Raw genomic sequence first — 15,629 nt, forward strand, 5'->3', positions numbered from 1 at the left:
CACACACACACGCACGCAGGCGCACGCGCGCGCACACACACACACACACACACACACAATGTAAAACTTCAAGAGAAGTCAAGATAATTATATTGTGCAATAATTGTACACATATAACAATAAAAAATTATTTTTACTTTTTAAAATTGTATTACACATTTCTGATAAAAAAGCAACAATAATAGAGAAATAACAAGTATAAGTATAGAATAGTACAATTAAATGGCTATTTAAAGGCGTACATATACCATCCCTGGTAAAAATTGTTCTCATAATTTTTCATACAATTTCTCATATTATTTTTTTTTTAATGTTATTATGTCATCAAATCTGAACGATTTAACTGTCATGCAATAAGTACTGAAGGCAGCAGCACCGAATAAAATATTAGTCTCGCTATATAAATAACTTTTACAGAATTTTTGTGATGGTTTATTTGAAAATAAATCATGCTACGATTTTGATAAAACTTAATACAATCTAATACTTAGAACAATCGCCAAATTAATTCGCACATGTAAAAGTACAGTATTTTATTAACATGATAAAAAAAATGTCATTATCTGCTGTTTTATTGCAGTAACTTTCTATATAGTCCTTGGTAGAAAATTAATTTCGAATTATCATGTCGGTCTCTGTTACATTATTTATACGCTAAACGGTTTCGTCTGTATTTTGCGGTTTAAAAGGCGAACAACTCTAAGATTTTTCTTCCTTAAAATTTGAGTGGGCAATATAAAACATTTTTTATCAAGTGAGGAATTGGCGTAGTGCCTAAGGCGACGAACGATTATCCAAAAGATGTCTTCGGTTCAAGTTCGAATCTCAGAAAATCTTAAAAATTATGAAAAAATAATATAGAAAAACTTTTTTTATTTATTTTACAACTATTTATGAGTATTTATGAAAAAAACGCTTATTCTATGAGTAATTATGAAAAGGTATGAGAAAATTTTCTAACAAAAATCTAATTGAAGAACCTACGAAACGACAGGATCTGCACACAATCTGCACGCAATCTGCCGTTAGAGTCTGTCGGCAGACTCTGCGCGCAATCTGCCGCCAGTCTGTTGTCAGAGTCTGTTCGCAGAACAGACTCTGTCAACAGTCTGCCGGCAGATTGGAGACGCAGATGTCTATGGATCTGTCGACAGATCTTGCTCGAATTCGACAGATCCTGTCGCCAGTCTGACGTCAGTCTGCGCGCAGATTGCTTGCTGGGTTATTAACTATCAAGGGAAAGGATTATTTTCAGAGCATTTTACAAATATACTCGAGTGATCTGAAATATTTTTTCATTTAAACACCTTTTTATTTGAAAATTTCACGCAAGAATTTTCAGTGTGTCTTTTCTCGCCTTTAATATCACAAATCAACATGGCGAACATCCAGGAGACAAGATTATTTCAAGATCAACTTAATTTTTATAATAAAATCATTTAGTTTTTCTTTTTTTTACGTAAATTTATTATATTTTCTAATTTAATTAGACAAATATTGAAATAAGATCGTCGAAAAATGGATACATTTTATGATATTTCTCATTTTATATTTATAAACAACTTTATCTTGATATTTAGAGTGACAAGTGAAATTGATTGATATGATGAAAACAAAAAACCATAAAAAATATTCCACTCCATTTAAAAAAAATATTGATACAAATGTAAAAGTTATCGAGATTTTTCTTATACTATATATAAAAATATCAATATAAGATCATCGAAGATTGAATAATTTATAAAATATTTCACATATCTTATACAGGGTGTTTCAGACTCTTCTCCGCATATTTTGTAGGAATGTAGAATAGGTTGAGGTGAACATAAAAGTCCTATACCGTTTTGCGATATTCGCAATAATAACCGAGAAATTAATTGTAAAAGATTAAGGAGAAACGCACGCTGAATAGTTGAGGGAGGAGCGCTCGCGGCCTAATAATATAATGCATGGATGTCGGCGCGCGGTAATTGGAAAAACAACGCACCATTATTTATACTTACATCGCTACACTCTTACATCTCGCCTCGGTGTGGTGCGACAAGACGTAGAATCATAGCAATATAAGCCGCACGTTGACATCTGCCTGATATATTATTGAGTCGCTCCTCCCTCAATCATTTAACGTGCGTTTCTTCTTAATCTTTTACAATTAATTTCTTGGTTATTATTGCGAATATCGCAAAACGGTATAGGACTTTTATGTTCACCTTAACCCGTTCTACATGTCCACAAAATATGCGGAGAAGAGTCTGGGACACCCTATATATGTCAAGTAAAGTATATCAGTATAAAATGAAAAATATATCAAGGAATACTAATTTTTTGATAATCTTACTTTAATAATTTTGTATGCAAACTAATAAGCTGAATGTATCTATGAAAACAAGTATTTATCTATTAAAAAGAAAATAAGGTGAACTTTTTGAAATGAATTTAGAAAAAATATTTTATTTAATATTACTATCATGTGTCGACATCGGAACTGTATGACTATAGTATATAAATTTTTTTAACCAGTATACACTTTTCGTATACATAGTTACCACACTATGGAATTCCCGCCAGTTTTTTCATTATACTATAATGCTTGAGGAAATTAGCATATTGTGATTAATTTTTTTAATTGAGTGTAAATTAACTAAAATATGGTCTAAAATTATAATGAGACCGAAAAACATGAGTTAAAATAAATATTAATTACTTTATAATTGAAGAAAAGCGTCATTTTACCGAGGTTCCTTAAAAAATTTATGACTTTTTTGTCAATAGAAATAAATAAAATAATCTTTGATTTTAAAAAGGTATATTTCAATCTATCAGAAACATTTAGCGTTTAAAATTTTGATTATTATCAACTAAGTTGTAAGATTGTTATCAATAAAAATGATGAATTTTCAAGTTTCTGTTTCCTGGCGATTGAAACAGATTGGTATAAAAAATTAGGATTTATGTTAATAAATACAAACTTAATGACTTATAATGCATGTTTATTTATACAATAATATAAGTAATATAAAATTTAAGAAAAAAACAACATACATATACGTTTACATATACGTTTATCAATTTTCTCTATATTTTGTACGCAATCATGATCAGTGAAACTCACATTAAGGAATTTTGTGTTATGGATACACAGAGTTTTTTTTTATTTTTTCATGTAGACAAAATCCGCATAGTATTCTTTTTTCAATTTGCCATAATTTTGAGCTTTATGAGCCATATTTTCTAAATTTAACGCTTTTAATAAGTGCTTGAACAGATTATTGCAATATCACCGATTGAAATCGTAGCATTAGAAACGGTTTAATTAGCTTAACGGATAAATTTTTTTAAAAAATGGCGCAACCGTGAAGTAAGAAATAAGGAGATCGAACTTGAACGCGAGTAGAGAAAGTAGTCCTGATTCGTATCCCCTAATTGAGAGGGAATCCACTGAAAGGAATAACTTCTTATGATTGGATGCCATTTGTAAAACAATAAGTTAGAGCTAAATAGCTCTAACTTATATAGATAAATTTTACTTGTCTCACTCTTATTGCACCAGTTCAGTAGTGTAGCTAAAGAACTGCATTCTTAAAGAATTACCGTTAAAGAAATTATGTTCAAGGAAGAAGAATACTTCGGGAATATTTTAGGAACTTATTATGCTATCTAGGTTATTTCATGGGCACAATTTGCTTTTTTATTTTGTGCGTTTGCACAAAGAAAAAAATTTCTCTATTATAATATAACTTATTAGTGTTTATGAGCAATATATTTAAGGAAAAATAATAAAAATATAGCTGGATATTGTTTTAAGTATAAACTTACACTATCAATTCGAAATAAAATAAACAAGATTTATTGCAGAAAAGTTTCACGGATAACACACTAGAGTCTCTCTGCGAGACTAATTTGACATAATTATACAATCTAACGGCAATTGAATGTTCCTGCCTCTGCAAGCTATTGAAAAGACCCCAAACATTTCTTCTAAGGCAGTCATAACTCTTTTACTTACTAATTCTACCAATAATAGAATTTCAAAATTTTACTGGTGTTTCTGAGAACCCAGAATGTGTAGTCAGAATTAACAAAAATTTCTTAATAATATATTTACATGTATATTCTTATTTACATCTTGTATATTCCATTATATGCGATATTCGGATACTGTGATAGTATATTTTGTGTGCGTGCGTGCGTATGTGTGTGTGTATGGGGGGGGGGAGTATGTGGGTGTATCCGATACTGTAAGGCAAACAAACGGTTGCAGTTGAATTGCATAGTTTCTAATTCTTATTTTTTTAATTAATGTAGGAAATATGGTCACCTTTGCGTTTAACTTTATTTTGTCTTGTTTTCCTCTATATGAAAGGATGAAATATCTCTAATATTTTAATTTTTGTAAAACTAAATATACTTGCAAAACTTATAAAAAAGATAAAAAACATCGAGATAAATACAATGGCTGGGTTAATATTGCAATCTAGTATGTAAAGTTTCGAGAAAAATTGCTAAATATATGAGCGAATAAACGCGTGGTGGGCGGGCGTCACGGGCCTTCTACTCCGTGCGGCTGGGCTGGAGCGATAGGCGACAGGCTTAGAGGTGACTAAAGAACCTTGAGTAGAGACTGGACATAACGGAGCTCCGTGTGATTGGTGCACGTGACTTTTGCCTACTAAATGGCAGCGCCAATATAAGTTAGAGTGAGAAAAAATATATTCGTCTCACTCTACTTATTGCACTAGTGCAGCGAAAAAGTACAGACCATGCACTTCTTACGAGCTCACGTATTGACGGTCGCCATTTTGTAGGCGCTTTGTCCAGTCTCTCTTGAAGAGTCTCTAAGAGGCGATCACGCGCCAATCCACCTTTGTCGCCTGCCGCTCCGGCCCGGCCGCGCGAAGTAGCAAGCTCGCAACGCCCGCACACCGCGCGTTTATTCGCTCACATATTTAGCAATTTCTCTCGAAACTTTACGTAGATTGCAATATTATCCCGTCCATTGTATTTATCTCAATGTTTTTTATGTTTTCTATAAAGTTTGTAAGTTTATAATTACCCTGTATATCGTAAAATCTTTATGTAATATATTGTGACAAATTCGAAAATATTTGCTAACATTTAACGTTACTAAATTACTTTCAAGGGGATTCTTTCAACTCATAAACGTTTGAAAAAATATATATAAAAAATATGTCATTTATTTTTATCTGCTATATAACATTAAAAATTCCTCGAAATTCATGAAACATATCTAAATATATTCCTATAAACATACTTTTATTCGTGTCATCTTATGCATAAAATAAGTATGCTATATATCCTGCATGTTTCTTTAACATTAAATAATAATATAAGAATTAATATAATAATATAAGAATTAATATAATATAAAAAAAAACAATAAGAGATAAGAATTCTCTCTTAGCTTTTGCATGTTTTTTATATTAGTATTCTTATTGCACTTACATTTTTAATCCTTATCGTTTTTAAGCAATATCGTGATTTTATATTGTTTGAGAATTAAATTGAATTTGATATTTTAATAATTAATCTTAATAATTAATCTTAATAATTTACTACATAATAAAGAGTGGACATTGGAAATATCCGAAAATTTTATTGGAATCTTTATATCGAAATACTCACGATTTATATTGATTTAAAAAATTTTTACAATAAATTGTTATTATTTTTAGATCCACTATCTTCAGCAGATGGGAAGGGAAGTTTAGCAGCTGAAGCAGCAGATCCTGGTTTAGTCGCCGGTATTGTGATAGGCGTAGTGTCCTTAGGATTATTATTACTTGCACTTGTAGCTGTACTTTGCTACAGGCATTATCTTCATCGTAATGTCACTAGTATGAACTTTGACAATCCCGTCTATAGAAAGACTACGGAGGATCAGTTTAGTCTTGAAAAGAACAGATTCCCGCTTCCCACAGCAACAGTTGGAGAAGAGGTAAAATTGTTAGACTTTAACTTGATATTTTTAATTTTTCTTAATTGTAGCAATTTTCATGAAATCTTCTGTCTCTCCATATTTATTTAAATCTCTTTATATTTATTTCTTATAAACATTATAAAATTTAATTTTATCTATCTTCTCTTTGTTTTTTTTTTATAGAAATTACAATTATAAAGAAATATAAATAAATTATTCAATGTGGTTGTACTTATTTTTTTACACACAGGCCCAGGAACCATTGACGAGTCCTGGAACAAACGACTATGTTTAAGACTCAATATGTCAATGCCGAAGGCTTAACAGGCTATTAGGAAGTACTATTATCGACCAAGTGATAAAACCATGTAAAAAAACGAGGTATTTGCGTCGAAAGAGCCTGTCCAAACGCATCATGCCTGCGTCGCGCTCGCCCGCAAGCCTGCCAAACAACTGTGATTATGTTAATTTTTTGTATCTATTTCTTTACAAATTTTAGCACTTTGTCATTCAAATATATGTATATTATGCGTGCGCAACGTTTAGATTTGCTTTGGGACATAAAGGGAGAAATGTTTAAAGAAACTGTTGCCAAATAAACGATCTTAAACTACATGCGTCCAAGTAGTTTGATAAGAAGTTAAGATTTCTATTTAATTTTTTGCTTTTTAGTTAAGCAAAATGTAATTTTTAATATAGCACTTTTCGCAAGGCTCTAGTGCGATTGTGCTTACAAAAAAATATGCGACGTATGCATGTAATGCACATGCGCTATATGTATACATGTACATGCACTATATGTATACATGTACATGCACTATATATATACATAAGAAATTTAACTTGTTTAAATATGTATTATCTCTAAGGATTTGTAGTAGATTTCTTGAGATTAATTTTTTTTATAAATTATGTGTAAATAATACAAAATCTCAAAATTGTCAAATAAAATTATTTAATTATGAAATGAATTATCATTAAGGTGAAATAAAAAGAGGCTATGATCAATATTTTCTGTTCTGAGTCTTATTGTAATTTATCATTTCTCATAGTATAAAGAAAACAAAATTTTTTGTCGATATAATATAAATTTTGTATAATCAGAGTTTTATTATATATTACAATTTTTTTGTAACGTTTAGATTTACGATTATATATATGTGTGTGTGTGTGTGTGTGTGTGTGTGTGCGTGCGTGCCTGCGTGCGTGCGCGCGCGCGCGCGCGCGTGTGTGTGTGTATGTGTGTGTGTGTGTGTGATACGACACATTAATTATTCAAGGAAAAATTTTAAAATTGTAAATAAAAAAAATATGCATGTAGAGGAGAGAGAGAAAGAGAGAGAAATTTCTCCTTTTATGTCTATAATGCATTCAATGTTATAAATATACATAACAAGATCATATTTCAACTTATAAGCTGCCTATACTTCGACAGACAGTTCATATCACAAAGAGAATTGCTCTATTTACAGACATTAAGTTATCGTTTGTAACTGCATTGTAACAAAATGAAAACTATCATTATTATAACAACATAAGCTCAATGACATTAAGTGTAACAGTATCCATTAAAAAAAGCTGTTGTCAGGAATTTCAATCTATTAAGAAATCGGTGTATTTGTATAGAATTATTATATCGGGCTTAAGAGATTTACTTATTATACAGAGTATCCTGCATAAGACTAAGAAGAAAAATATAAATAGAACAGATAAGAGCGAAAAAATATTGTAAAGGTTATTTTTCGAACAACCACGTAAAATTTTGAGTTATTAAATATTATAGATGGGCTATTCAGAGCGCGCGACGCGGCAGGCGGGACATACGGCTCGCCGCTGCCGGCGAAGAAAATGGACGATTGCTTGCGGATCTATCATGCAGTGTGAGATCTAAGACGTAGTCATCACCTCTGGGCCTATGAGATAGGCTCGTGAGCAATCCATTTTTTCGCTGGCCGCGGCGAACCGTATGTCTCGCCTGTCGCGTCGCGCGCTCTGATTATCCTATTTATTTTATTTAATAACTCGAAATTTTATGTGGTTGTTCGAAAAATGATTTCGACCATATTTTTCACTTTTCTCTGTTCTATTTATATATTTTTTATACGGGACACCCTGTATACATCCACAAGGTGTCTCAGCATAAACGGCTATCCGCTTTTATTTTCTTAACCACAGAAGATATAGTAAATAAGACTGTAATTAGTAGCATGCTTTGATTTCTATTATAAACCTATTCTTACGATTTTAAAAACAAATAAGATAAGACTAGCAAAACTAAATCGTAAATTTATATAACAAGACTTTGCAGTGTAAAATGTTGAACGATATCTCTGAGCGTTATCTAGGAAGAGGAGAGTGTCGTGAGCGTGGAGCGTCAGGTAGCTCAGTAGTTTAGAGCAGTCGCCCGGCAAGCGAAAGACCCGGGTTCGAGTCCCGGCCTAGCAAGATCGCGCTCTCGATATTTTTCTCTTTCTGGAACGAAAAAGATACGCAGATCTCGAACGCACGGCGTCCCGCCGCCACCTAGTATGCCCTCCTCCTTCTATGATCCTTCAGTGTGTCTGTCAGATATCATTATGGTTAACAACAATTACTCTCTGCACACAGTTTTAAAATTTACAGTAAATATGATCCATTTCTTAGCGCGATAAATATTTACAAAGGTTAATTCCCTAAAAAGTCAATGACTTTGAAATATGTTATCAAGATTATAGATCTGAATAACATTGAAAAAGTTTTAGCCGTCTCTCATTATTTATATTAAAATATTATTAACAAAAAAGGATATATAAATGAGTATTGGAAACTAATATTTATTACATATTAGTTATAATATTATTTACATATTTTTATCTTATTAATATGATTTACTATGAACATTATACATGTTCAATATTTTTTTATACTATATCACGAAAAAGATATATTTGTAATATGGCAAAAAATTTAGATGTTCTTCTTGTTTCGTAATGTTGTATAATTATGTACTATTGTATTATTATGTACTGGAGATTTTAAGTGAGGATGTAATATATTGATGTATATAAAAATTATGCATCAGCAAATTATATCTTCCAGCTTTTACATTGTCATATTCTTCAAATTTCTTTTCCTAATAATTATTTAATAAACAATAAGCAACGGCTGAAACTTTTTGATTGTTACTTAGGACCATAACATTGAAAATATGTCAAAATTATTGATTTTTAAGAGGATTAACATTTTGTAAATACGCTTTTGTAAATTACGCTTAGCGACATACTTCTACCGAAAAAATGTACGCATAATTTCACATTCTTTCTTCCTTTTTCCCTTCTCCCTTATTTCTCTATGTGTCAATAATAATCACTATAATAAAAATAGAATGCACTTTGAGTTATTACATTAAAATTTTATTTGTTACAATCTACTTTAATTTAGAAAATAAAAAGAGATGGTTATTGATGCTGAGACAACTTCTGTGTAGATGAATGGAAAGGTCTAGCAAAGACATGTATCAGTATCAGTTTTCATAAAATTGCATTTTAAAAATAAATTGTTACCTATTAAAGCTCTTGAATATTTCGTCAGCAGCGAGAAAACATATGTTCAAATTTCTTACTTGCCATTTTCAAATAAAAAGATATTTGTATGAAAGAACATTTCTGATCGCTTAAGCACTTGTAAAATGCTACGAAAACTTTTCCCTTGATCAATAAATAGCCATAAAATTAACATGATATGTTATCTTTCTCTTTAACCTATGTTTCTTTTGTTACGTTCATTTTATAGTTATTTATTGACTATTAAGAATAGTTTTCGGAATATATTACAAATATGCTCAAACGATCTAAAATGTTTTTTTTTATACAAATATCTTTTTATTTGGGCGCATAAATTTTTAGCGTGTTATTTCTAACTTTTGATGTCACAATCCAATACCGTGGTAAGCTAAGAGCCTAAAAAATGTAACTTATTATTGTTGTCAATCAAATGACAGATTATTACGATTTCGTTATCTTTTTCATTAATTTTTAGGGTTTTTCATGAATAATTATATTATTTCTATTATCATTTCTGTCAGTTGTGTTGTTTCTTTGTGTTATTTCTAATTATTTATTTTAACTAAAACATTAATTTAAATTAAATTTCTGTTAAAAACGAGTTGCATATAATTATGTCAAACAGAGTACTGTTACTGATGCATATCTTGGAATGTTCCATATATGTATATTTATCGTATATAATATAAAATTATTATACTAAGAATAATTAAATGTGAGAGACACATACAAAAATGTTACATAAGATGATTAAGAAATAAGTATTAGGTTAACCAGTGCTGTGTATGTTGACAGATAGCTGATTATATAATTTCACTTGTATATAATATTTTTATAGTTTTGTCAAAATGTCACAAAATTTGATTACAATATTAATGTTACAATAATTTTTGTATAAATCATTTTATCTGGTCTTATGTCTATGGGACCAAATAATTTTTGTACACTAAAATGTAAAAATATATCTGAATTTATTTTTATTTTTCATAAGAATAACATACATGATACAAAATCGTATATGAAATATAAAAACAAAAAGAAAAGATGATAAAACCAATAAAATTAACAATATAGTTTCATATTGTTGTGTAAGAAGAGATTATAATTATGTTTATAACTTTACAACATTTATTTTGTCAATGAGAGTCTTTTCATATCATACTGAAAAATTTCTATAAATCTTCTTATACTAATGATCGGTTATCTGTTAACAGGAGCATGGTACAATTGTAAGTGCAAGAAAAGCGAAGTCCAAAATTTAGATATATAGAGGCTTGGTGGTAATTTTAATCAAAAAATAAAAAGTGCGTGTGTGTGTGTGATATTGTGTAATTAATTATGCAAATCATAAAGGCATAATTTGCCCTAGCCAATCTATCCGCCAAAATTGTGTCAAACGTATCTTTATGCGACATACATACGTATCTATACATGTATGCACGCGTATGTGTGTGTATATGTATATACATAAATATAGAGTGTTCCTGACTATCGTAATATATTTCAATAATAATTTTTTTTTCTAAAAATCAATATGGGTAAAAAATCTTCATATCTATATATAATCATATTTTTTTTACGTAAATAATCCGTTAAACTATGTAATAAGAATTTTTACTTGCATTAACCTGAACTCAAATATATTACAATAACGTCGGGATATTCCTTCTCTCTCCTCTCCTTTCTTAAGGGAATTTCTTAAGGGAATTTTTTTTCAAAGCGTGTAATAAATTTATCTAGTTACCCCTCCCTCACTCATTCTTTGTGTATTTATTGTGTACATTGTATCATATGTACATATACATATACACACATATGCACAGGATGTGTCACTTTCATAGAAAATCTTTTAAGACCGACAGTAAACCTATTATGTAACTTTATAATGTATGCATTATAACTGTAACGGTTGTGTTATAGAATACGCATATACAAGGTGTTCGGCGTGATAATTCGCACGATTTTTGGGATTTAACCCTCTATAACATGTGGTTTATGATTATATATTCCATAAATACATTTTTATACATTACGTTGACAATGTTGTGGTCAGCAAACGTAATGATAAACAGACGTCAAGTTTGCATTATGCTGTTTATTACTAGTAAATATTTTTATAATCTGTTTAACGTAATTCGTAATATGTTTATATTCGTTGCATAAAATAACACTAATGCTGGTTATTGAACTACATTAAATATTTTAACGCAACATAATAATCTTTATTATATCATAGAAGCATTTTTTCAATACGTATAGTTATTTTAATTAATTTAAAATTAAATTCTAATTATTAGTAATGCACTTTATTTAAATTTCTTATTTTTTATTGACATATAGTGAAGATAAATTTATATCACAAGATTATATTTAAAAAATTTCTGAAAAAATGACTTTTACTATGACAATAATGAAAACCGTAGAAAACCGTAGAAAACCGTAAAATAAAGCATGAAGTAACAAAATGAACGTGAATGCACTTAAATAATGTTACGGAATACTTAATCTTTTTAACATGACAAATCAACAGTTTATAAAAATCTGTATACGTTAAAAATGTAGTACAATATTTGGTGTAATGTTATTAATCTCCTATTAACGACCTGTTACCATGACATTGCAGCGTTTAATTTAGTTGAAATGGGGTTGCCAATTATAATAATGAAAGTTTCATCTTGATTCGTCAATAGCATACTTTTTTTATCATTTCTTAAAATAATTTGTTTCAAATTTTTTTTCTGTTCTTTGCATCAGGCTTCCGAAGAAAAATATCTGAAAAACAAGCGATTCATAATGTAAAGCGTGAAAGTAGCATACAATGTATAATTTTTTAAAGTAGTTTGTTATGGAATAACGCAGGTTTCGTTATCTGAAAATGTAATATATGTACAGGGTATTTCAGACCCGCCTACTTCTTTTTTTTTAAGGAGTGATAAGATGTTTACCATAAAAACCTATCTGAAGTTTCTAATGATGGTATTTTCACTTTTGGGAAACCTCCGAAAATACCAGAAACCGAAGGCAACTTAAAAATTTTAAATAGCAACATAGTATGGATATCGTTGAATAAAGCCTTTAAAAAGAAACAACTGCCGTTTAACATTTCAAATGCTTCTTTATTTGAAAAAGACATGATTTTCACTAAAGGAATATTAGTCGATAAACTACGCAATAGACTTGTGTGCCATAAGCTCTTCGAGATTAGTCGTCCGTATATGGTTTGTAATCCGTATTATGAGTCTGACTTATTATGTTGTGTGTTTATTATATTTGGTTCGAACAGCATATTCAGGAAGCTTGTTATTCTCAAAATTTTACAGAAATCCTGAAACGATAACGTGAGACAAAGGATGGAAAGATATCTTCATCAAAGTGGCAAACATTTTGAATATCTGTAATTATCTTTTCATTTCCGTAGGATATTCAATTTTTTTCAAACAAAAGTTATTTCTTTTTAAAAGCTTTATTCAACGATATCCATACTATCCTATGTTGCTATTAAAAATTGTTAAGTTTCTTTCGATTTCTAATATTTCTCGAGGTTTTCTAAAAATAAAAATACCACTATCAGAAACTTCAAATAAGCTTTTATGGTAAACATACGTAAACATACGTTCCCAACTTCCTAGTATTACTTTTTTTCAAAATGAAAAAGTAGACGGGTGGTCTAAAATACCCTGTATAACATGAACTAATTGATTTTCAATTCTGGTCGTAGAACATATACAGGGTGGATTTGACTTTTTTGGCCAGACTTTGAGATTTTATAGGAAAGTTAATTCTGAACAAAAAGTTTCCTATAATCATGGGTCAAAAAATGTGTCCCAGACTCTTCTCTGCAATTTTTGTAGAACGTAGTACGGATTGAGATGAACATAAAAGTCCTATGTTTTGCAAATATATTGCAATATTTGCAAATATATATTTTGCAATATTTGCAATAATAATAGAGATATTAATTGTAAAAGATTAAGGAAAAACACGCGCTGAATGGAGAAGATAAATGAGAAGGGCGAAATATGATAATACATTTGAACAGTATTTACGAAATTTTTAGTATTTGCTGATATTTTAATCGATATAGACATACTATGCTATCTATTCCAACTTGTTGGAAGTATTTTCAAACATTGGACATGAAGAAAGCTTTAAGACGAAATCCAAAGGACAATGATTATATTTCAGTTTGCAAGTACTTATTATACTTTTATGATGGCATGTTTATATACAATTCGCTACTTTAAAAAGTACAAGTATATTAAGTCATGAATAACTTAAACACACGTTTAAAGCACACGTATACTATCTTTTTATCGCTCTTTTTCGTTTGCTTTTTCAGTTTTTAATTGAAGCCTATTATAAATGATAGGCGATTAATTCTTTGTTCTCCTTTCATAATCGTAAAAATTCGTAAATTAAGTATCTTATTAGAGAATTATGTTGCATAACGACTTCACGATAGATTACAATGCGCCTTCTATCGTAATATTTAAGGATCAATTTTAATGTGAAATATCGTTGCTATGCGATTGACAACGATAGACTTTCTTTTGTACTTATACGATAGAGAATTTTGAGAATTTTCTCCTATCGTTAATTCACCATTGATTACGACAAATTTCCAGTGATTTATTCATGATAGACTCCAGCAAAAGATGGACACGTTAAGTCTCTACAGGAATTCTATCATATCCCAAATTGAATACCCTAGCAGTGATACATTACGATAAAAATGATTAGATTCTCTGTAAATTCTATCTGTTTCTATCGCTTTCTCTTTTTCGATCTTTTTTATTACAGAAACTCTTTATTTCAATTTTAAGTCTTTTATCTTGTGCGATCTTATATAAATGTAATTGCGAATGTGCAGCGGCCATCGACACGAGCCTTGGTGACGGTGCAACGAGACGTAGAAGCGCCGCGATGTAAGCATAAACAGTGACGCGTTGTTCTTTCCCTCGTCATGCGCCGGTATCCGCGCGTTACATTATTGGACCGTGCAAGTATAGGACTTTTATGTTCATTTTAATCCGTTCTATGTTCTCTTCAAAAATTGCGGAGAAGAATCTAGGATACCCTCTATATACAGGGTGTCTCAGAACAATTTCCGAAGCTCGTAGAGACATAATACATATTGAGATGAACATAAAAGTCCTATACCGTTTAATAATTATCAAGATATAAAGAAGATTTGTGAATGATCACATGAGATATGATAGATGAGTTATAGTGACAACGTCTAGCATCGTGTACTTGTGCATTAGGTCTGAACAAAACTAAACAAAATAGTTCTCTATTTTACCTCTACCTAATAACTTTTAATAGATTTTTAGTTGTTAATTAGAAAACATAAATATATTTTCGCAAGGGACCATTCGTCAATTTTCTTTAGTTAATAATTAAAATTTACAAAATTATTAGGAAATTGGTAAAGAATTTTTTTTCTTTAGTTTAACTTAATATAGAAGCACAACGTAGCTTGAACGTAGTCCGAATTGTAACACGGCATATAACTATTCCATCACTTTTTGTATTATAACTCCAGTAATAAAACTTTATTCGATAGCATCAGTAATGACAAATCACTAACGGATTGAAAAATGTTACATAAATCTTGAACTATATTTGAAAGTTTTTTTTATAAATTGTTTATCTTTATTATATTAAAAGGATTTGTTTTATCTCGTGCAAAATTCTCATTACATTTAAATTTTTTTCATAATGTTTTCTTTTATGGCTTTTAAGTTTTCTATTATTATTGCAGCAAGTTATTTTTTACAGTAATTTTTCAATATACCCTTGTGAAATTAATTTCTCCACAATTTATCGGCCAAAATTGAGAATTTAAATAAATTATTACAGGCAATGATTAAATTTTGCATTATATTACTTGCATTAAATTAATTTCATTAAATTAATTGCATTAAATTAAAACTATTGCACAATAAAATATTTCCGATACAATAAAGACAGTCTTGCGTTATAATGTGTAATGTTATTTAGCAGTAGCGTTACTTTATGTAACAAAAGCAAGTACATTACGAATTGCGTTTACAAAATATGACTTGCTAATAATAACGTAACATAACGCAAACTAAACGCTTATTTAATATGATATTATTAACAAAATTAATAAGTTACATAATAAA

At 29.8% G+C, this 15,629-nt stretch overlaps 1 protein-coding gene across 4 annotated transcripts in view; it reads left to right on the forward strand.

Moving 5' to 3' along the window:
• LOC116852663 (low-density lipoprotein receptor-like) overlaps positions 1–15,048 on the forward strand; it is a 229,263-nt gene extending 214,215 nt beyond the window's left edge. For all 4 annotated transcript variants that reach the window (XM_032833230.1, XM_032833225.1, XM_032833226.1 and 1 more), the window contains 2 exons: positions 5,694–5,956; positions 6,189–15,048. In XM_032833230.1, coding sequence (XP_032689121.1) covers positions 5,694–5,956; positions 6,189–6,233 — 308 coding nt within the window. In that variant the 3' untranslated portion in view covers positions 6,234–15,048. The remainder of the gene's footprint in view (positions 1–5,693; positions 5,957–6,188) is intronic.
• Positions 15,049–15,629: the final 581 nt, after the last annotated feature.

The sequence above is a fragment of the Odontomachus brunneus genome, unplaced genomic scaffold (assembly GCF_010583005.1).
Source record: "Odontomachus brunneus isolate Ranch 3 - 2012 unplaced genomic scaffold, Obru_v1 Obru_scaffold_245, whole genome shotgun sequence".
NCBI lineage: Eukaryota > Metazoa > Arthropoda > Insecta > Hymenoptera > Formicidae > Odontomachus > Odontomachus brunneus.